Source organism: Condylura cristata, unplaced genomic scaffold (genome assembly GCF_000260355.1).
Source record: "Condylura cristata isolate star-nosed mole 26May11 unplaced genomic scaffold, ConCri1.0 scaffold00002, whole genome shotgun sequence".
NCBI lineage: Eukaryota > Metazoa > Chordata > Mammalia > Eulipotyphla > Talpidae > Condylura > Condylura cristata.
In genome coordinates, this window is record NW_004567103.1 from 32,001,935 (window position 1) to 32,026,097 (window position 24,163).

The 24,163-nt window shown below is 39.6% G+C and overlaps 1 protein-coding gene across 3 annotated transcripts in view; it reads right to left on the bottom strand.

The window, feature by feature from the left end:
* Window positions 1-14,132: 14,132 nt before the first annotated feature.
* MYO1B (myosin IB) overlaps window positions 14,133-24,163 on the bottom strand; it is a 158,266-nt gene continuing 148,235 nt past the window's right edge. Inside the window, exons 27-31 of one of the 3 annotated variants that reach the window (XM_004674430.2) lie at window positions 23,447-23,553; window positions 21,116-21,248; window positions 20,629-20,781; window positions 19,064-19,191; window positions 14,133-15,629 (exon numbers count right to left, since the gene is read on the bottom strand). In XM_004674430.2, coding sequence (XP_004674487.1) covers window positions 15,506-15,629; window positions 19,064-19,191; window positions 20,629-20,781; window positions 21,116-21,248; window positions 23,447-23,553 — 645 coding nt within the window. In that variant the 3' untranslated portion in view covers window positions 14,133-15,505. The remainder of the gene's footprint in view (window positions 15,630-19,063; window positions 19,192-20,628; window positions 20,782-21,115; window positions 21,249-23,446; window positions 23,554-24,163) is intronic. The other 2 variants (XM_012728316.1, XM_012728311.1) reach the window with 2 other exon arrangements.

The window sequence follows — 24,163 nt, forward strand, 5'->3', positions numbered from 1 at the left end:
TAGGACAAGTTTTAACTAGAAAAAGAGAATGAGATAAGATCATATGTGTATTTTCAAGAATTTCGAAGATTGATCATACTGTTTTCTTTGATGATATTATTTCAATTAAAATGTTTTTGGTTTTATTTAAGTGAGGGTACTGTGCTGCATTTATTAACTAGAATGTATGCTCCAGAGCCTGAAAACTTGTCAAGTAGTCATTATACCACAGCACCCATAACAATCAGTATCTGATATATAGTAGGTGCTTAAGATAGCTTACATTTATTCATTTAGTAATGTAGCAAATACTTGTTGGGCTCATGCCACATGTCTGTCACTATATAGAAGCTGGGAATAGGGCCTCCCTGATGGTGCAATGGGTTAAAGCACAGCACTATAAAGCTATCTATAGCCACTGCAGCATGAATTCAATTCCTGGCCAGAGAGGTGACCCACATGGTGCAGCAGACCTCTCCTGTCTCACCCACTGCTCCCCTCAGCAGTGAATTTCAGTTGATCTGCATGTTCTGCTCCCTACTCTGCCTCTGGTGAATCTTTTCACTCCTCCTTTCCCCCTCCTGCATCTCTGGCCTGTACCCCAGTTCATGTATGCACAAATAAATAAAATCTATTTTTAAAGAAGAAGCTGGGAATAGAAAAATGTGCAGGAGAGAGAAAATCACAAAGGAATCTCAGTATTGATAAGAGAAAATGACACCCAACTGAAGAAAATATTTGCATATCATGCATCTGACAAAGGACTGATTTCCAAGATATATAAAGAACTCAGGCAACTCAATGAAAAGAAATAATGACCCAATCAAAAAAAAAAATGGACAGAAGAGCTAAATAAACACTTTTCCAAAGAAGATAAACAAACAGGCACATATGAAAAAAAAAAAAAAACAAAAAACAAACAAAAAAAACCTCATTATTCTTGTCAGGGAAATGCAAATCACAGCCACAATGACACCTGTGAAAATGGCCCATACCTAACAGATCTGTAGAAACAAGTGTTGGTGAAGATGTGGAGGGAAAAGAACCCTCAGACCCTGATGGGAAGAATGTAGATTTGTTCAGCCCCTATGAGAGTGTGGTGGTTTCTAAAATTATTAAAAATAGACCCAACAGGGCCCTCCCTGGTGGCGCAGCGGGTTAAAGCACAGCACTAAGAATCTTAAGCCGCTTCTGCATGAGTTCGATCCGCCGGCCCCGGAGGAGATCCACATGGCGTGGCAGCCCTCTCCTGACCAGCCCGCTGCTCCCCTCAGCAGTGTACTTCATTGATCTGCCTGTTCTGCTCCCCACTCTGTCTTTGGTGAAGCCTCTCACCCTCCGCATCTCTGGCCTGTACCCCAGTTCTGTATGAATAAATAAATCTTAAAAAAAAAATAGACCCAACAATTCCACCCCTAGGTATATACCCCCCAAATGCAAAAACACTAATTCAAGGGGATATGTACACCTATGTGTTCATTGCAACACTGTTAACAGTAGCCAAGTTATGGAAACAACCTAAATGCTCAAGAACAGAGGAGTAGAGTGCTACCCAGTTATAAAAAAAAAAGATGAACTCTTGCCATTTGCAACAACATGGTAGAACTGGAGCGAATACTGCAAAAGGAAATAAGTCAGGAGGAGAAAGAAAAATATCAGCTACTCTTATATGTAGAATACAGAGAAGCAAAGCAAAGGGTCAGATAAAAGCAAACCAATAATACAAACCTAGGAATCTAACTGTAGAATTGAGATTACGGGGGTGGGGGGGGAGCATGGGAGGGTGATACATGTTAAGGAGGAGGCCCAAAGGACTATGGTGGAAAACTATGGGTGTGGTGTGAAAACATTTATCTGAGGTGGTGTGATCGTACAAATTACATGAAGTGTAAAGCAATCATCTCCAAAAGAAGGAAAGAAAAAATCTCACAACGAAAGTAAACATTTAAAATTAGTTAAGCACCCCGAAGGGAAAAGTAACTTTGCCATGATTAGCATACATTTTTTTTTTCCTCTAAAATGCCATGATGAAGAAGAAATAAGATTCTCCTAAGAAAACTGAGAGGCTAAGGGGCAAGAAGGAAGGCGGTTCTAAGAATGTGCACACAGACGAGAATAAACTCTCCTGGGAGGCAGTGAACCAGTTGAGCGAACACAGAGATGAAGAGCCAAGGGCATGGGGTGAAAGGAAGGAAGTCCAGGGAGGAAAAGCTGTTGAGAGTGGGAAAGTGGACATACAATGGAGAGCAGGGGGCAGGAGGCAACGTCAATCAAACATATGGGACGCCAGCTCCCAAGCTGAGTCTTTTGGAGAAGTCCTTTTTTTGTGATTCAGACAAATCACTTTTGGTTTAATAAAATTACTTTTATAATTGAAGTTGAAGAGACAATTTGTAAGAAGAAATTTCAGGAGGTAACTGACACCATGGTAGAGAGCATGGTGAGCAGCCATCTTTTTTTTTACACTCATTATCAAGAGCCCAACACTTTGCTTAGCTTTGCTAATTGTGCATTGCCTGCTATTCTCTGTTCCTGTCTCCATGTGTCACCCACTGGTCCCCCCAACTCTCCTTACCTCTACATAAGTCTGTCAGAATAACTTACAGTCACACAGGCCAATACCAGGCCCATTTACAGGGAGCAGAGCAATGGAGTGTTTTCCTGAGAGCATGAAAAGAAAGCTATATTTTTTCAGTAGCAGAGAAGGAATTGACAGTGACCTCTGGGGGCCTGGCAACTGGGACCTTGCTGGGTCTGGTGGATGCAGCCCAAGCCAGCATCATGGAATTTTTATTTTGTTCTCTTGCTTTTTAAAAAATTTAACCAAATGTTATGATCTTTAAGGAACAGGACATGTTGTTTTCAACTGAGACAAAAAAGATGCAGCATGATGTTGCAAAATAGTTACAAAAATATCTTACTTCCTGATTAGATGCATCAGAGATAAGGAGATAACCCCTGTTTGCAAACTGGCGTTAAAGCTCAGAGAAGGAAGAGCACAGAGTGACTCCCCCACCCCTTCTTTTTTACATTCTTTTCATGAATGTACATGCATGTGTGTGACACACAACGTGTTCAGAACTTGAAGATTGTGGACACTTTGTATTTTAAGAAACAATTCAGCCACAAGAGTCTAAGTCACGTGGTTTCAAAGAATAACATATATTTGATTGTTTTCAATATCCCTCAGTCACAGGCATATGAAAATTTTACAAACAGTACTGTTAAGAAACCCCATCTCTAAAATTTAAAGGTTCCCCTCATTGAATAAGCACCAGACATAGAAGTACGAGTTTCTATACCTTTCTTCTTTGGCATCTGAGCCTCAAGGTTTTAAAGCAAAAATAAAAGTAAGTTATTCCCCACAAATCTTCAATGATGCATAAATTAAACTCTGCAGATGCAATTATTTCTCTTTACAGTCCAGAGCACCAGCTGTGTAGGTTCAAAAGCCATTTGGTGCTCAGGCAACAGTCTGCGAGGCTGGCCCTCTCTAAGAACTGTCATTCACACCAGCGCTGAAGGACATGCTGAAAATGCTAAAGTCACTTTCCATTCATCTAGTCTTCACTAGTTGAAAAATATTTTCAAAATTGCAGTCATTTTTGTTGATAGAAAACATATCTACCTATATCCTGATTTTCTTCCAACACAGATTTAATTTTTAGGCGGGGGGTAGTTTCTTGAAAGTAAGAGGGAAGCAACAGTGAAACTAATCACTCTCTTTTTAAAAAATCCATGAAGTTACACAGAGTATGTTCATCAAGGAGAGAAATCTGTCTCCAGTAGAATAGCAGACATGTCTTTCTTAGGAATGTTCCAAAATGTTTAGCATTTTGTACAGTTTGTTTTTTCATCATTTCACTTTTTAAATTTCTTGCAATATTTTGCTTCTATTCTTGAGTTTTCTCTAACTGGAAGTGGCTCCTCCACATAAAATGAACAGTGCTAGGTTGTTGCACTCGTGTCTTCTGCATTCTGTGGGTTGTTCTGTGGCTGCCTTTTCCGTGGGATACCTACTCCCTCGTGTGCAGGGTGCCCAAGGTGGGGACATGCAGCACACGCAGGTAAGGCCACAAGGGCATCAAACCTCTCCTCCTTCAGTGGGGGCATGTCGCTGTTCTGTTCAAGCCAGATTTCTCCAGAGTTGCTTCAGCAGAGAACCAAGGTAGAAGTTATAGTCACAGTTGTCATTCAGTAGCTGTCCGAACTTTCTTCTTAAACACATTTTATTGTGTGCATTTTAATCTTTGTCAATGTATCAAAACTACTCATTTTCAGTTACTAATTTTTTTTAAAAAGATTTATTTATGCATACAGATCTGGGGTACAGGCCAGAGGTGCGGGGGGTGGTGAGAGGTTTCACCCGAGATAGAGTGGGGAGTAGAACAGGCAGATTGGCGAAGTACATTGCTGAGGGGAACAGCGGGTGGGTCAGGAGAGGTCAGCTGCACCATGTGGGTCACCTCCTAGGTGGGGATTGAACTCATGCTGAAGTGGCTTTAGCTTCTTAGTGCTGTGCTTTAACCCACTGCGCCACCAGCGAGGGCCCTCAGTTACTAATTTCTTATGAGCAAATTGTGAGCATTCCTCTAGGGGCGCCTCAGGACTGCTTCATGTCTAAATCCCAAATACAGGAAGTCGGGCCCCTGCCTTGTGCTTGTGCTGAGGTTGAGAGTTGGCGTAACCAAAGGGGTTGATATAACCAAGGGAAATAATTGGGCGAGGTGAGCATTCATGAATTTTGTCCTTAAGAAACATGAGTCAAACATGAGTCAGGGTGAACTACCAAAGTCCCAGGCTATATGTTACGTGTTCATAAAGCGGGATTAAGATCTACTGAAGCAAACTGACTCTAAAAGAACTTCCAATCTGCTCTCTATAGCCCTTCCTAAAAGATAAAAGAGATGTCAGGGCTCCTGTGTCTGTACACATAACAGGCACTGGCTTAATTCAGACTTGTGAACTTAGTTTCCCTGATTTTTCCTATTAAGTTAATCATGTGTTCCAAGCAGTCACAACTGCTCTAAAAAATACAAAGTGCTAAATTCCCATACAGACCTAAGTACTATTACTTAAGCCACTATCAAATAAACTTATAGTATTAATATTCCCTAAAAGAGAAAGTATCTAAATATTCAATGTCTTTTCAGACAGTTGAGGGAATCTGTTGTCACCTCATCCCTTCTGGAGAAATCAGGAGAGTCAGCCTTGCATTATGTGAAATAACACTGAGGCCAGGGAAATTATCTGAACTTATGCCCAGCCCTGCCTGAAAAAGTACTCTTCCTTGGTATATCTATTAGTTCTTCCAGACAGAGTCCAGTGGGACAAGTAACAATTAAATGGGTGTGAGGAAGATGCTGCAGTGTTCATGCTGCAGGATAGTTTGAGCTTATGATAATAAAGACACAGATTGATTTTGGAATAGACACTGTCTTAATTAATTTAGGGATAATGCCCATAATACCAGAAAAAAATAAATGAAGACTGGGGAAAAGTTAATTGTTCCTATCAATGTTGCTTTCCTTAGGACATGCAAGAGAGAGATTTCCATCTGATACATTTACTTGGGAAATGAGCTGTATCCATCTGCTGGTACTTGTTTCCTTCCAGAAAGATGGTCCCCAGGTATTGAGGGTCAAGTCCTATAAACACTTATTGTACAAAGTTATGGATGGTGGGAGAGTGAACTGATGCCAACATCTTTGGAAAAAGCCAGTTTGAACATTTCATTGTGTAGCTTGGATAAACAAATGACGAAGAAACATTCCTGTCTAGGAGTTAGAATGCCAGGGAGGAGAGCGGGCTGACGTAGAACAGAAGCTGGGCTTTCATCTGCTCTTTTTACTGATCAACTACTGTGCTCCTGGGCTGCAGCTTGGCTTCTTCACTGGCATCCCATCTTTCTTGTACATTTTTATTTGTGGCATCTTCCATCAGTGTCTCCTATTGTCATGAGTGAGCATTCAGGAGTTTAGGCTTCTTCTCCCAGTCCTCTGATGGGAATCTGTGATGAGCGGTGAAACCAGAAGTGTATTCAGACTAGTACTGTCAAAGGTCAAAAAACCTTGGGCTGATTATTGAATCTCAATGAACTCTGACTTTCCTTATCTTTAAGGTAAAGTGGTTAGAGGTAAACTCAAATTCTGGAGATTTTGCAAAGGGGCCATTAGTCCACATGAACCAAGTTCTGCCTACTGACTGTGTTAATTAGACATTGCAATCATTTTTGAAAGATTTATTTATTTGTTCATACAGAACTGGGGTACAGGTCAGAGGCTCAGGGGCGGCGAGAGGCTTCACCAGAGACAGAGTGGGGAGCAGAACAGGCAGATCTACCAAGTACACTGAGGGGTGGGTCAGGAGAGGTCTGCCACGCCATGTGGTCACCTCTGGGTCAGGCAGGAATCAAACTCATGCGGAAGCGGCTTTAGCTTCTCAGTGCTGTGCTTTAACCCGCTGTGCCAACAGGGAGGGCCTGCAATCATATTTAATGTTACTTTCCAAATGTGTTTAGCTGTACAATGCTGCTAGCAAAGTACAAATTTACTTAAGTTACAAACCTGTAAAAATCACGTCCTTGTCCAATCAAAAGATGCTGAAAGTATGATCACCACCACACAGGGGTTCATGATTAAATTTAAAAGGTGCCTTCATACTCAAAAATACTGGGAACCACCCAACTCTATTGATAATCTCTTAATATAGTTTCGTTGATATTCTTGAAACTTCATCATGTTACCAAATTTTCTTTTTAGTGAAGAGATGAGAATGTTTCCCCTTCCCTAACACTTTTAATCCTTAGCATCCACATTCTAAATCATGATGTCAGTCTATGAGACATGCTCTATGTACATTCAAGTGAATGACAGTGTGGGGTTTGTGCCAACCCATTAACTGGCATTTTGGTCTAGTGATCGCTAGCACAGTTGAGATTTCTAAAAAAGAGCAAAATGACCTACTAGGACATCTGATTTTTGTTTAAAGCATTTTATTAACTCCATGAAAGGGAAAAATAGTGGTGCAGTTACTTGAAACTTAAGAGACTCTATAGCATCAAGATGGGGCTCACTGCAAACTGGAAGAATTTTCATCTCTACACTCAGAACAATTTCCATTACTAGAATATACCATGTCTCAGCAGGAAATGTAATGAAATCCTAAAGTGATTGCCCCAGGTCAGGTACTCAAAGATGGGTTTGTTTGGGAGGAACTGGCAACCGCATGAGTCTCAGTGACTTCTGGGGAAACTGGAGTACCTAGAGTAGACTTGTAGTGATTTTCCTACTCAAGCACGTAGTTGCCAGCCCAAACAGCCTCTTTATAGTCAGAGCTGTGGGTGATGTGTCCACATCTATGTGCGTCAACCACACTTGTAAAATAAATTCTTTCAAATTTCATGAGACTGGTATGGTTTGGGGACAGTTCAAGACACTACACACAGCATCTTCATCTGCAGGTTTGTTTATTTTTCCAGCAGAACAAATTGGTCAGTGGATTTCCTTCCCCTTTTAGAATGTTTCAGCGACAACCCCCGAGTGCTTTTCATTTAACATTACCAGATTCCATTTTGATTTTATATCCAGGTACAAATTGTGTGAGGAAGTTGCTTGCATAGCTGCTACCAAGCTGCCTTCAAGATGATCAGAAAGACTGGATTCCAGCTTCTGCCACTTCCTGGAACTCTACCTTCATTCTCCCCAAGCTAATCATCACAAAACGCAGACACAGAAGTCCTGTCCCATTTATAGACAAGGCTGCAGTAGAGGTGTTTCCCAACAATGCCAAAACATGAAGGTTTGGCATCTTCTTTTTATTTTTGTTGATAGGCACTCCAATTCTACATCATAATCATCTATTCTTAGGAATAATTTTTCTTCTTTCCTGTGTAAGTGGAATGTTTGGCAGCATTAAACAGAAAGCTCTTTTGAACTTGATTCCCAAAAATGGCAGGGTTGGCCATCCAAATAGAAATTTCCTCATTTTCCCCATCAGAAAGTATTAGGTAGTTTCATTTGAGTAGAAGAAGGCTGAGTCCTATTAGCCTTTTCTTCTAAGAGCTTCTATTTTAAGATTTATTTATTTATTCATATAGAACTGGAGTACAGGAGCAGGGGTGGTGAGAGGATTCACCAGAGACAGAGCAGGGAGCAGAACAGGCAGATCGATGAAGTTCACTGCTGAGGGGAGAAGCGGGCGGGTCAGGGGAGGTCTGCTGCGCCATGTGGTCACCCCCAGGGCAGGCGGGGATCGAACTCATGTGGAAGTGGTTTCAGCTTCTTAGTGTTGTGCTTTCACCCGCTGCACCACGAGGGAGGGCCCCTAAGAGCTTCTATTTTAAAAGCTGCTGCTTTTCATTTTCAGATAACTTTGGGGCTGTATCAAAGAGACTACTCTGCTTAAGTATACTATCTCCTTTTAGAAAAAAAATTTAAGAGACAATAGCCATGCCACCACCTACATCGTATTACTGAGTAAACAAAAGGTGCGTTTGCCGCTCACTGTAGCCGAAGGACTCCATTCGGATTTCCAACTTGAGAGAAAGTCTTATTTTCCTCTATGTGGTATCTCAATATCTCACTCTGCTCAGATTTAGACAAACCACTTATTCCTGTCTGACTGATAGACATATGTATCTCCCCAGGCAATTTATTATTATTATTGTATAAAACAAATGCTAACCATGTTTTCCTTTGCTGCTACTGAAGAATTGCTCTTCAATGCCCTTTCTGGTGCTGCTCCTATCAATTAAAGTCCCAGCTTCAGAAAAGCTACATTTGCAGCAATTTCTTAAAGGCAAGTCTGAATTGAAATAGTTCAGAACTGCATGCAGGAGAAAGGATTGGATGGTTACTAGGAAAACTTAGAAAAACCTGTGGGAGCACTAGAAAGGTAAAACAAAGATGTACAGCGCTTCTAGCACATCTGGTCTCACTGGTGAACTATTACCATTGCACAGGATAAGCAACTGTCAAACACTGTTAAAATGGTATTAAATAACTTGAGAACACACTGCAGTCTCTGTCCGACAAAGAAACCAAATCCGAGAACAAAACAATATACTCACACGGATGTATATGCTCTACAATAGTAACTTTATGAAGACATGGAAAATCTGAACCAGGGATAATTAGTGATATGGATGGGGACCACTGCGTCCATGAAAAACCAGAACATCACATATAATTAATTTACTTCAAGGAAATATCTGTTGTTGGGTTGTCAAAAAAGTCATGACACAGTTTTGCTTGATAAACAGAAAAAATACGACATGACTCTTCTGACAACCCAATGCTTTTCCCCCATGGTTTCATTAGGAATGTCTATATCCAGTGTGACTAGAGGGCTGATTTTACATGCACATTTCTGGAATGGTGATGAACTATCACCATTAGTTGTAATGTTCTTTATCCCTTCACAAGAGTATAGAAACTCTGAGTTATGGATTGTACGTCTAAATGACTATGCTGACACATTACCAAGCCAAAATAATTAACAAAAGACAAAGGAATAATTCAACATTATTAGAACAGAAGATCTAAAAACAGTTCAGTGAGACAAGGATGGCCAGGCCCCAGCCACGTGACTCCCTAGTTCAGACCATTCCAAAGTAGCACACTCCAGTAGACTGAAGAGCTAAAGGCAAAAAGGAAATAATAAGGCTCCTAAAAGGAAATACAGGCAAGCATCTCTATAACCCCGAGTGAGCAAATATTTCTGAAGCTGGAAACCAAACACTAAAGGAAAGAGCTGATTAACTAGACTACACTAAAATGGAGTGTCTGCTTCTCAGAAAACACAGTAAGAGAACAGAAAGGAAATCAGAGATTGGAAGGTACGTGCCACATCACACATCTGAAAAAGGTCTCATACCCAAAATTTAACTGCAAGTCAGAAAATAAAATAACGGCAATCCCAAGAGAAAACAGTGGCAAAATCCTGGAGTCAGCATATCACAAAATACGGCATGCCAATTGCTAATACTGAGGTGTTTGAGCTCATGTCATAAGAAAATGCACATTAAGGTTAAGGGTCATCAGGTGGCAGGGATGTGAGAACTGCAGGCGGATGTTAACCCACACAGCTCTCTGCCAGTCAGCTTGGGAGGATTCACGAAGGCTGAACATAACCTGCGCTTCCACACAGCAGCATTACCTAGACGTACATCTGGCAGAAGGCTGGGTCCCAAATGTCTTTGACAAGAACATCTGTAGCAGCTCTGTACATAATAACCAAAGCCCAGCAACAGGAAGATAATTCAAAATTGCAATCTACCCCCAGGAAGTATAACTGAGTGTTGAGCATCATGAATTTGAACAGGAAGGATCCACTTACATACAGAATTTCTTGTAAGCAGATGACATAAACTTGTGGTATGGAAAAGTACAGCATAGTACTCAGTGTGTTTTTCCTTATGACTTTCTTTTCTCTAGGCTTTATTGTATTACTACAGTAAGCTTACTTTACTGTAAAAATATAATATATAACACATATAACACAGAAAATAGGTGTTAATTGATAGCGTATGTATCGGTAAGATGTCCGGTCACTGTTTTTGAGAGTCAAAAGCTCTATGTGGATTTTTAACCACAAAGGAGTTGGCACAACTTCTTGTCCAAGGGTGAGTTCTACAGCTGCAGAGTGTTCTACAGCCAGGAACCAGGCTCATGCAACAAAATGAATTCTACAATTACAACGTTAAGTGAAACATGCTGAGAGGAAGAGCGTATACTGTATGATTCCATTTATAAAATGTTTTTAAACTGGTGAAGGTTACAACTGAGCAGAGGCGCTCCAGGGAAGGTCTTCGGGGTGTTTCTTGGGTGTAAGTTACTTTGGAAAATTTATTTGATAGCTATTTCCTGGTTTGTGTACATTTTTGATATATACGTAATTTTAAAATGTTTTAAACAAATGTTAGATCCATTAGTAGGTTAAAGAGAGGAGGAAGAGGAAGATTGTAAGAAAAAGAGGCAGAAGACAAAGAAAGAAAAGGAAGGAATGTTTAGGTGACTAATAAGTGAAATGATCTAAGCAAGTAGATCTTAAAAGTTGTCATTTTAAGAAAATTTCTAGCTATGCAAGTTGATGCAAAGCTAATTTGTAAACTAAGATTACTGTGGTCATCCTCTCACATACATAAATCATAGTTGTATACCTAAAACTAATACAATGTTATATGTCAGCTATAGCTCAAACAAAACATTAAGTAAGTGCAGTAAGTGGCTGTTTCAGGATTGTCAGACTTTTGGATGAATATGAAATTAAATTATGTTTCCAGTTTCCTCTTTAAACATTGTGAAGCTGAAGTGGTTTTCCTTAGTTACAAAGTTAGGGTTTTTTGAATGTTATGGATCAAACAGAGGGGATCTGGCCACCATGTCAGCAGAAAAAAAGTCAATGAGGGAGAGGTTGTGGCTTCTGTTCTACTGTGATTAACTCCAGATTTTAAAAGTGCTCTTCAAACCAATGAGAACGAGGCAGACAAGTCCACGATTTGGAGGAAACCAACTCGAAACAATTTTCCAGAGTGGCTATTGGAATAGAAGCTCATGAGAGCATGTGCCAGCCCATCAAAGCCAGGCTTCTTAGGGTTTAGCTAACAAAAAAGGCAAAAATGAAAGAGCACATAATGAAACTGTTAAACCAGAACCAAAGTGCTCCTCCAAATTACTGTATTAACTCCTCAACATTAAATCTTCAAATGGACAGTGAAACTCACAGCTGTTTTTCTCACTCCAAGGGAAAGAGCAAAACTAGTCTTCCTTCTTTTCCCTTCTACCTGCCCTGCACCTACTTTTTTTAATGAATTTGAGGGAAACAATTTTAATGGAAAAACAAGGCCCATATTATATACAAAGGTTCTGACCACAAGGCATTCTTTTAAGAACTGAAGAGACAGCAACATACCTATTTCACAAACTGCTTACTGGTTGAGTATCTTAGGACTTAAATATCTTACCTATTACGTATGAGACAACATATGAAAAAAAAAATGCTGTTAGTATCTTTAGCCTAAAAGAATTAAAAACCATACATTAATTATCGTAATCATACTCAATTACATGAACTTGAGAGTTCTCACTCAGCCTATTAAATGAATTGGCATAATAAAAAATTTATTCCCTTAAGACTTCAGCCAAATCCTTGATATTGAGGGTGTGTCTATGATTCTCAGAAGTCTTGGTCCTAGTGCTTTGCCATTAGAAACATACACATAACCTGTGGGGTATGAACGAAGGTATTATTTAAAGTAAGAGCTGATGGTCTTGCATCTGGAGTACTGGGGCCAAGATACTATTCTAAGAATATGAAATACAGTCTATTAGTAACTGTTAGTAGAAGTCAAGAGTAACTTTATCTGCAAACTTGGCAACAATCATGGTCTGATGTTGGTTCTCATTACCTGTTTTAAGGTTTTCATGAACATCTGTTCGTCTAGACTACAAGTCACCCCTAAGCCTCGGCAACGAAGTGCTGGCTGGGAAGAAGTTGTGTAGCTGTAGAATTCTGGAATGCTACCATGCTTTAATCTCCATGGCAGCAATTACAGGAACTCAAGGATAAGGACATATCAGGTCACTGGGGGCAGTTACAGACAACAATGTCTTGTGCAGCTAGAGTAGCTCTAGGCATCTGTCATCTACCTAGGTGTGCATCAGAATCGCTGCCTGGAAGATTTGTTAGCACATGCTGTGTAGCTCTAAAGAGGCACTAATATATTTTCTCCATTTTCCAACTTTACTATGTCTAGTCATATGGGAGTTTCCTTACAGTTGTCTGTTTTCAAAGCCTATGCTGGAAATTCTGATTCAGCTGGTACATTATATGGTCCAGGAACCTACACACACAATTTTTTCTGAAGCAAAACTTTCCCAGTAGTTTTACCAGGATTGATGTGGGAACATTTTGGGAACCACTGCCTATCAAGTATCTCTGGGGGTTGGGGGCTCTCCTCTTCTTTCTAGTGGGGTCAAGTTAACACTGCTTTCCTCAATGCTGGATGTGAAGGGATCCCAAGAAGAAAATGGTTTCCATTTCTCTGAAGGGCAATCTACATTTTCTCAGAATTTAGAATCAGCGTTTAATATTCTATTTCTAAATCTCGTAAGAACTGCTCTCAGCCACTATGCTTTTCTCTAGCTTTCTCCCTGTGGGAAAAGGGGCAACACTACAGACAGTCAAAACACTAAGAACTCAGTTTCATTTATAACATTCAAGGATGCTCTCCTACTATTAGCTTAACATAGGGAACTCTAGGGACACACATCTCACACAGAAAGCTTTCCTGCTAAAGCTCAGAAAACCTCTGTACTAAGTCAGGTGACCTACCTAGAGTGAATTTTATGAAAAGAAATTATTGAAGATGCAGTGATCAGTCTCTAAGTGATAAATGTACATGCAAAAATACTCTCACCTAATACAACTTCCTAGAGTGTTTTTGAATCTTCGAAGAACACCTACCATGAAGGGTGAGACTATATGGTTTCTATACTGGTTACCAACTTTGGAGAATATATTGCTGTCAACTGCCATTTTTGCTAATTATCATACTGAACAATCTACAAAGAAGGTACTTGGGAAAATTTAACAAGTTCATCCTGCACTGAAACTTCCATTCAGGAAAACCAGTGATGGTCAGTACGGTACTCGCTAAAGACAGCCCAAGGCGTATGTGCAGGGAAAGCTGTACCACCGTGAGAGAAGGAAGCACTTCATGGCACCCTGCTATGTGAAAAAGGCAAAGTAAAAGCACTGTCTGTAATATTCTAGCTTTTGTTTACTTAGTCAGGAGGAAATTTATTTTTATTTTATAATGCAAGCATGTGCATAAAATAATGCAACTTTGGGTTGCATTAGTAATGGTTAACTCTGGGGCTGGGAGACATGAGAAATGAACATATGGGTGGCGGATGGCATGGAAACAAAAATGAATTGTCAAGAGAATTTGAATTGTGTAATTTTTATGCTTATTTGCATATCAAACAATAGAATGCCACATATGCTTAAAAGCACTTTCAAAACATGTCTTCATTCCAAATTTCTACTCACCTATTTCAGGAGTTGTCAATCTACCACTTTAGATACAAGTTGGAGATGACTGAAAGCAAGTGTTTATAACCTCTATCTGCACCAAAAAAAACACAAAAACTTTTGAGATTGCTTTATGGATGCAATTGTTTGTAAGTACAAAATCAAAGGAAAATCCCCAGAAAATATTTTCAATTAATGTATCTGATTTATAAAAGATAAGTGAATTTCAATTACACAGAGAACGTATAATGTTTGAATTGTAAAGTTTTTCTGTGTGACAATACATGACATCAGAAAATAGCTTGAAATACAAAAATACAATTGTGATTCAGTAAATGGCACCAAATTAGAACAGTTTTATTTAACATACCAATGTATATACATTATCTTCCCAAATAAGAAACAATTTGATTCCAAAGTTTAAAATGCAGTTTCCAAAATGAATCTTCATTGTAAATTTGAAAAGTCCTACAAATTAATTTAATTTTGATCCCGGACTAAAATATGCACCCTGTTCCAATCACCCCTCACACAAATGTTCATTATAAATAAAACCTTTGCAAAGGATCTTGAATGTCTATTGCACATTGTACAGAATTCCTGCCACTGTCTGAAACACATGCCCTTGACTGTATGAGTGTTTTAAAATATTTTCTCAAATTTGGATGAAAACAACACTGTGCAGACATCAGTGTATCTAGGATCAAATATGATGTTTACCAGATACAGGGAAATGCCGTCTTACTGGATTGCTTCTGTCACTTTCTCAAAATAAAACTGTCTGCAATTGTTAGAAGCAGTTATAAGCAATCTGAACAAATTAAAGTCCTGTTCAAATGTCAGTTTTCTCTTTGCAAATAGAAACCATATGGAGAGGCATTTTACCCAGCTATACAGTTCGACTTCCTAGGACCAGCCCTTCTTGAAATACAGACTTCTCTAAGGTTATACTACAGTGTTCCTAAAATTCTGTCCATCCTTAGTAGCAACTGGTCTCAACATTTTCAATCTGTCTTTGCCATAGTGACGCCAGCATAAACCAGCCACAATGCAATGGCCTTAAAAACAAAAATAGGTTTTTATACTACTAGCATAGTGCCTAACATAGAGTAGGCACTCAATAAATATTTGATGAATGAATGTACTATCTTGTAAGACCTCTTCCTACCTTTAGATGTATTAATGATCAATGAGTAATATTGATTTAAGGTACACAGACCTAATATAATGACTAAACAATGAACACCTATGCCATGGCAGAGACAATGTTAGTTTCTACACGTCTGTCCCGGGATAGAATGTGGACCTGCAGGGTTAAAACTCTTCTGATAATAAAAATGAATTAGTCAAATATTTTTATTTTTGCCAAAGGGCTCTAACAAGATTAGTCTTTGGCAATTCCCAAACATACAGTAAACCCCAAATAAAACAAAAGCAAATTGCACTAGTACAAAGAAACCAGTCCTTGAAGCCGGAGAGGAGGGGCCCGTTAGGGAACAGCCACTTCAAGGAGACGGTTGTTTTTTCGTTTGCAGGTTGGGACACTCCCATTTTTCTGGTTGCCCTGAATAAACTTCACACATACTTTGTCCTGTCTGAACTGCACCAGGAACCTAGGAGAAAAGAATACAACAGATTCAAGAAGAGTACACAGAGAAGCACTGATGATTATGCTAACGGCAGCTTTTAACTTTCAATGGCTGTTTGATCTTGCAAGGGTTAGCGCTTCAGTCAAGCTTCCTGCACACTACCCAGTGTATTACATCTGGTGGTTATTATTTAGCCTTAAGTAAACTGAAGATCATTGACGCCCCTTATTCCAGGAAGGTGAGAAAGTTTCAAAATAATTAATGCCATCTTTCAAATGGAAAGACCAATATGCTAGACCAATATGCTCCTTTTCCATTGCATAGCAAAAATATAAACTGAACAGGAACGTCTGTTAAATTTCCAACAAACTGAGAAAACAAAGTCAATTTCAGAAAGGAAGGGGTACTGACACCCTCCTGGTTTTCAAATGTTATTCACGTAGCTCCTGCATAATTTTTATCATAGCCAGATACTATGCTGATAGCTATTTCTATTCTAAATAATGTATTTCAAAAGATCTGTGTGGGACAGAATGCCAAAATCACAAGTTTGATCTGCAACTGATATTTCTAGACATGACTATATTGTACATGCTGTCAGTGGATGCCTGAAGCTGTCTCTTATCTATCAGGGGTGCAGTTGGGTCACTGTAAGGACCCATGTTCTGGCCCAAATCTTTCCTTTCACAGTCGTTTTAAAGTGCTTGTTCTTACGATTATTCCTAAAGCAAATATCTCGCTGGCTCCCCCCAGGCTGGGTGCTGTGAGGACCCTGAATACATAAAACGAGGTCCTTGGCATTACTGGTGAGGAAGGAGAGTGGCGCAGCTGGACCCAAACACGGCTTTTTTCACCTTAAAGCCACTATCTCAGTTAGCATGATGTTATCAGATTTTCAGTGTGTTCCTCAGGGAACAGCTCTTCTCAGTTATGGGGAGATAACTGAGCCACTAATTACGAGGCTCTGTACTGCCTGAGTGGATGCTAGTGGGGTTCCACTGGTTGTTTCATTTGCATTGATTTCAGTTGTCTTGAGATCTGCCAGTGACTAGGCCTGGAGAGGGAAAGTGTTATGGCTTGGTAAGTGATGCCACTGAATGCTGGTTTCTTCACATGGCCACACTGTAAGTCCTCACTCAGACAACATTTTACTGCAAGCTGACACATCCAGAGCACCCCACGCCTTGCAAGGACGGGCAGGAGACTCTGCCACTGTCCCCATCAGGTCACGGTTGTACCTTGAGCACAACCGTGAAGGTCATCACGGGATGCTGTGCTTGACACTTTTGGGAAACAGCACATGCACCTCTCAAAGCCCCTCAGCCCAGCAAGTGGAGTATAATATGCAAGGACACTGCAGAACCTCTGGGAAGTGCAATCACAACAAAGAAAGACCCTGACTTCCACCAGAGAACACTTTCTTCATCATGCACCACTATTAAAATCCTGCAGAGGCAGTATCCTTAAAATAACATTTTGGGGAATGCTTAAGTGTAGCAATCTCCGTGACCTGGATGTTGGTGTGATTTCTTTTTATATGTAGAAGGTCAATTTATGAGGCGACTGCTCTATCCATTTACCCTCAGTTACAAGGAGCTTCTGCATCTAGAATACACAGTCTCCCCAAGATGAAGGGAATCAGCAGCCCCACCTAAGCAGAAATCCAGCAACCCCAGCTATTAAAAATGTCCCCGAGAGGAAGTGGAGAGCTCTAGTGGACCCTAACAGGTTAAACCTTAACAAACTGGGACTGTTTGTTAATATTTGTTTTATATGAAAGGACTTGGTAAAAAAAGTGATTTAGGGCCCTCCCTGGTGGTGCAGCGGGTTAAAGCACTGCACAAAGAAGCTAAAGCCACTTCCGAATGAGTTCGATTCCCGCCTGCCCCGGAGGAGTCCACATGGCGTGGCAGACCTCTCCTGACCTGCCCGCTGCTCCCCTCAGCAGTGAACTTCGTCGATCTGCCTGTTCTGCTCCCCACTCTGTTCCTGGTGAGTCCTCTCACCCTCCACATCTCTGGCCTGTACCCCAGTTTTGTATGAATAAATAAATAAATCTTTAAAAAAAAAAAGGTGATTTAGTTCCAACTGTAATTTCCCAAGTAGAGCCTACATATGACCCAATTTCCCATCCAATCTAAACACCATTCTTAGTGAACAAGGAGAATAGAAATGAGCCTACAGCTATGTAAATTGCAACACATCAAAGACAGTTGGCTTATAAAGGGACAGATGGGTATGAATTTACTTTAGAAGGGCTTAGAAGAGTTCAAATAGGCTGACAAAAATCTTAATTAGAAAACAAAATCATTAGTAATGGAAATTTTTAATTATAGATGGTATATGAAAATTTTAGTCAGCAAAGTAAACCAAATTCACCCAAATAATCTCTAGTCAATAGATTTTATGTTCATAAATGGGGGGAGGGGTAGACCCATGCTGTGTGTAAAAAATGTACTTCGGTAATTAGTACCCTAATGTAAAGTACAAAAAAGCAATTTTGAATTTATAGCAGGCTTAGCACTAGTGAAAGCTCGTCAACAACACAGAATGCTTATTCCATAGCTAGATATATATATGTGAACACAGCTATCTCAAATATAACACATTGAAAACAGCAAGCCTGATTTTCCTTCAACATGGAGTTTCACCCCAAACTCATTTTTCTTTATAGTGTTATCTACTGCAGTAAATGGTACCAACATTTGGACCGAGGCCCAAATCCTAATGCTCAATCTGTTAATAGTTTCTCTTGTTTTCTTTCAAATTACCTTTAGCATCTGCCTACTTCTCACTACCTCCCACTCATACCCTAGCCCAAGCTGAATAATCCTTACCCTAGGCAGCTTAGAGAAACTCCTGTTTTGTCCACTTCTACTCTCGACTCTAGAGGTATTGTCCACAATGCAACCAAAGCAAGCTTTGAAAAAGATCATGCCACAACCCTGCTCAAAACCACTAATGGGTTCCCATGACCCTCAATGAAATCTCAACTCCCCACCCCAGCTTGGGAGTGCTACATAGCGGAACCCTGCCCCTCTCCCATGCTGCCCCATGAAGCATCTCCTCAGTAAAATGGGGACCCCTAACTCAAGGATCACTGCACAAAGGGCACTCTGACTTCCCTATCAAAAAAACAAACAAACAAACAAACAAAAAAAACACCCCCTTGCCTATACTCTGACTTAAAAACAATCTACAAGTACTTGTTTCAAATCAAAGTCCTATCACCTATTTGTTATTTTATTTGTGCATATTTGGCTCTTCTCCTAGAATGTCAAGTGCACCAACAGGGACCTGGCCAGTGTCCTTCACTGCCCCTCCGTCAGTTAGAACAAATACCAGATGCACCCATGTTACTCAATAAGTAGTGGTTGTATAAACAACTGAGGTCAGACTGCTCAACAAAAACAATAAAGCTGAAAATGAAAAATCTATCAAATAACTCATGAACATACTCATCGGAAATTTCAATATTAAGCTTCTGTTTGGTTTGGCTGAGAGTTGTGCGATAGAGCTTGGTGGCCATTTCAATCAGATGATCACTGCTGAAGAGAAAGTCGCCTTTGCTCGCTGCTTCAGAGCCCTAAAGGGACAAACCAAGAGTGAGTTATCACAATGGCAGCAGGCTTTGGAAGTGACTATTGCTTGGCTCAATTCATATTTATAGTATCTCTAAAATACCAGATACTGAGGCCACTCTCCTAAAGATAGACAATAATGACAAAAACAGGATTTCTTCCATCTTGCCTGGAGTACTTTGGTAAGGTCACCTAAACCCTTTGCTCCTCAAAGTTGGTTGATGGCAGAAACACATCAGTATCACCTGGGAGCTTGTTAGAAAAGCAGCATCTCGGGTCCTACCCGCTGATGGGGAATCCACAGCCTGCCCATGGATGATATGGCTGCACAATCGGGTTTAAGAAGCGCTGACCTAACCTAGAACTCATTCGGAAAGAGACATTTTAAAAGGCCTCTCTGGTTTGGTTCGAACAATAAGAAAAACAACATTTTCAACAAATATTTCAAGGCATAGGGGATATCTAAGTGCATAGGGGAGCTTTCAAAAAACAGCATGTGTATACCCCATTCCAGGAGAAGCTGACTTGACTGTTCTGGGTATGGTTTCAACATCAGCATCATTTTAACATATGATCGATGCATGATAATGAGTGATCAAATGACATCCTGGCAACTGAATGACTCCCTTTAAGTTCAGATGCCCGAGGGGTAAGCAGACTAAACTGGAGTCTAGGATTTTCGTAAGTTTAGAACCAGTTAGGGAGGGGAACTATCTGTTAGATGCAAATAGTAAGTTTGGTTATTATTTGGTAACACCTGTTGAGTTAATGACAATTATGTCACAGGCTCTCTAAATAGCATCTCATTAGTAATTTAGCAATGCTAGGCTATAGGTACTATGTTTATCTCATTTCGAACAGAAGAAAAATGATATAGGTACATGAAAGTTAAGACTTAGCCAAGGTTATTGTAAAGTTAGTGAGACCAATGCCAGAGCCTACAATAATAAGCACTCAACTTGGGAGATCCTGGCTAAACAAAGGCATTAGCATTAAAAAACCTGTAGGTCAGCATTATTAGACAGTGACTTTATTGTAGTTGCAGTTTAATTAGCCCCCCAAATTAAGTATCAATAAAAAGACATTTGCTCTAAGTCAGTATATTGTAGAAACACCGGGAGGACACCTCATTAATAAAACATCTTAATAATTCTCTACGTTAGTCCCAAAATAACGCACATTACCGTGCTTGCAAACAAAAGCTGCTCAGAGAAGTTAGAATTCCAGTGGACAAGAAAAGTGATTAAAAGTACTCAATTACTGAAAATCCAAGGCTGAGATTTATGTAATTTATAATTATGGAATCAAAACTTGCAAACAATGACAAGGATATATGAGTCTCAAGTAAATGAATTATTCTGATGTAGAAAATTGTTAATCAATGGCTGACAGATGAAATAAATGCAGAAATCTTTCAGGGATATCAACAGGGGAAACTTTACCTCTTTGAGGTGGATGGCAAAGAAGCCATCATTTTGTGAGCTCATGGACACTTTGGTGACATCCACCAGGGGAACCTCTGACTTGATCTGTCCAGACTTCTGATCAGCAAGGAGGAGGTTATTATTCGTTAAAAGGAAAATCCGGGATGTACTCTGAAACCAAACAAGATGTAAAATCAATGACCAAACATGACCCAAAATGATTCATGAGCTTAATCACACATTATTTGCAGAAATGCACCTTTAATTCCATATTTTTCAGCATACATGACTATGTCAAGTGAAAATACACTAAAGAATAAAGATAATATATTTAAATCCCTAATAGTTTAAAAGAACAAGCAAAATTCCACCTAAGCTTCAAAGTAAGGTAAAACAGCTCGCTTACAGTAATTGCCGAGAATGTACAATACAAATTTTAACATTCAGGAAACTGAAAATCACTGATGAACACTTTTTATAAGTTCTCAAGAGTCAGCACTTTTACCTTCCCATTAGCGCGGTTAATTTTGTTCACAATTTCAGCAATGATAATCTTTTCTTCAATGGCATCTTTGAGTTTCTTATACTTGGGATTCTTGTTGATTTCCAGGTAAGCCCCTTGGAATGGTTGCCCTACACTAGATGAAAGAATTCTCTCATTAGCAAAGGTTTTGAATGGAAATTCTATCAGAAAACAGATTGATTCTGAAGAGCGTGTGACAATTTCATAAAAAGTACATGTATTTGTTATATGTTATAAATATAATTTATAACTACCCTAAATTATCAGTTGTAAATGGAAACTAAAACCTACTTAAAGTGTATTTTTGATGTGATCATAACATCAATCACATGGAACAATCTAGATAGAAATCCCACACAAGAGTAATAGCCAATGTCCAAGTGTATGGTCTCGTGAAGAAAAGGCAATTTCTTCTAATCTACTAATGCAAAGTTAACAGCTGCTCACAGGATTTATTTATTTAATGCCTTTAAATATAGGTGGCAGTGGGGAAAAAAAAGACTGCATATCATTACCATCAGTAGCTCCAAAGAAAAATTTCATTTTCTGTAGAGTAAGAAAATCCAATAGGCCTTCTGGAGAAGAATAGCTCCAGAGTGTGCACTTGAAAAGAAAACTCTAAAGCACTTAGCATTAGTATGTAACTATGGTTCTAAATCAGTAATACAGAAAGAGAATCAAGTCTCTCCTCCTAGGCTACAACCCAAAATGAACAGAAGTGGCCACAGTAAATATGAAGAGTCAGAGTAATTTTCTTTCAAATAAATAACTAGGAAGAGGCATAACTGTGCACACAGCGCTGAGTGTCCATTTCCTTAAAGTCTTTGGGGTGACCCACTCAGGGCAGCGTCTTCAATGACAGCAAGAAAAAACAGCTTTGTGCCATGAAGTTTCTGACAATTTGCAAATACAACTTGAAATGCTTATGTTGTGGGTGGAAGAGCAGGGAAGAAAAATCCACGTAGGTGGTCAGTGTTTCACGGCTCTCGGGATATGAAAGGCCAGTGCCCATGTGCGGCTGCCACAGGACGGTGGGTGGGGAAATTATGCCACCTCTCTCAGTGCAGAGGGTGGATGCACCACAGTCCCTGAAAACTGTTAAAACCAACAAAAAGGGACTTGGCTTGATGTGAACATTTTGGGGTGGTGGGGGAGGTTGTATTCAAACATGTTTTTAATAATAAAAAGTGCTAAGAGCTTTTGAATGTTTCTTCAAAAATGTGCTTTTCTTAAAACCTCCAGTTTCTAAAGAATCATCTAGAGGGAATATTCATTAAGGTTACTTATAACTTAAAAATATATAAAGTTGAATAAAATTACTTGCTAAAAAAGCATCTGGGCAATTTTCCTGTTTGATTATGCTGTATAGAGTAGGCACTTTGGACAACTTTGGATCGAGATGTTATGTTTGACTTACGGAAGTCTATTTCACTTTCAGCAGTCAATTCAGCTGACTGAGGAAGTGGTGTTACTTAAATATTTAAAGCAAATCAATCTGGTAATTTATGTTCACTGAATCCTTTAAAAGGAGTTTTCAAATGTGTATAGAGACACATACCCTAAATAATAAATGTGAATACAATTAGCATGTTTTTATTTCCAGGCTATTTTTAGAGCAAAATTAAAAGTTACAGATTTGGCTCAAAACTGTATCATCTGTTTTCGTACAAACACCAGATGAAAATTAGGTATGGGATTCTGGGGGGGAAGTAATGAACTTGGGAATGAAGGAATACTCAGGTAGGCACACTTCAGCAAGAACTTCACTTGGCAAAGTTGAAACTGGTGCTGCCTTCTTCCTGAGGACTGAAGTGCCCAAGAAGGTAGCAGCCCACAGACCCACGCGAGAGCGACACTTCTCCAGGGCTCTCAGGTTCACTCTATGAACTGAACTTACAAGTGAGGTTCTTTAACTTTAACTTGGCTTGTTAAAGTAGGGAGATAGGAATGGTGATTAGTCTACTGTCAACAGAAATCAGGCTAGTTTCTAAAAACTTACAGTTTCCTGTGACAATTTATCCTAATAGCCTATGCAATTTTTATTTTAAAAGAGGACTTGGAATTGTTTCCTGAAGTAGTTGACCTAATCCCAATAGAGTGAAACCAACAACGGTAATCTCATTTTAGTAAAGCATGCTATGAAAGCCATTGCCCAAACGTGTTTTCTTATATTCAAATCCCATTGATGAGAAAATTATTCATAAAGTAAAAAACCTCTCCTGTATTACTGAAATTAAGTTTCACTAGAAGAAAAGCCTATGTGAGATGCTAGTAAAACACTGGCTTCTATGGTAGAAAGCAAAGCTGTCATACCTAGACGGGTATAATGCCTTCTTATCTTTGAAGAGTTCACTGGCTTCTAATTTCTCTTCATAAATAAGTTTCCGCTGGTCTGTGAATTGGTCCCTGTATTTTTTACACTGTGAGACATAAAAAGAAGGGGGAAAAAAATGACATCACTTTTATGAATAATCATTACTCTTTCATATGATAATTTAACAGCAGCAAAGAATATGAGTGAACGTACAGGAAACATTTATTTAGAAAGTCAAAAACATTTTTTCCTTTGTGTTTTGAAGATTGAGCTTAGAAAAATGACTGCATGACTTTGTACTGTAGAACTTGGGGTGCTTCTTCAAACAGGCCCTGTGGGGAGCAATGCTTCCTCTCTGCCATGTGTCCACAGTAAAGTAACACCTGCCAGCACGGTCAGGGCACACAAGCACACGTGTAGACAGTGGTCACAAAAGCTTTGCAGAATAATACTCATCCTTTCTACATGTATCAATAGAAGCCATTTTTTCTCATCTGCTGAATTGCATTTAAAAATGTTAATATGAGCCTTCCCTGGTGGCACAGCAGGTTAAAGCACAGAGCTAAGAAGCTAAAGCCACTTCAGCATGAGTTCGATCTCTGCCCCGGAGGTGATTCACATGGCAGACCTCTCCTGACCTGCTGGCTACTCCCCTCAGCAGTGTACTTCATCAGTCAACCTGCTCTGCTCCCCACTCTGTCTGTGGTGAATCCTCT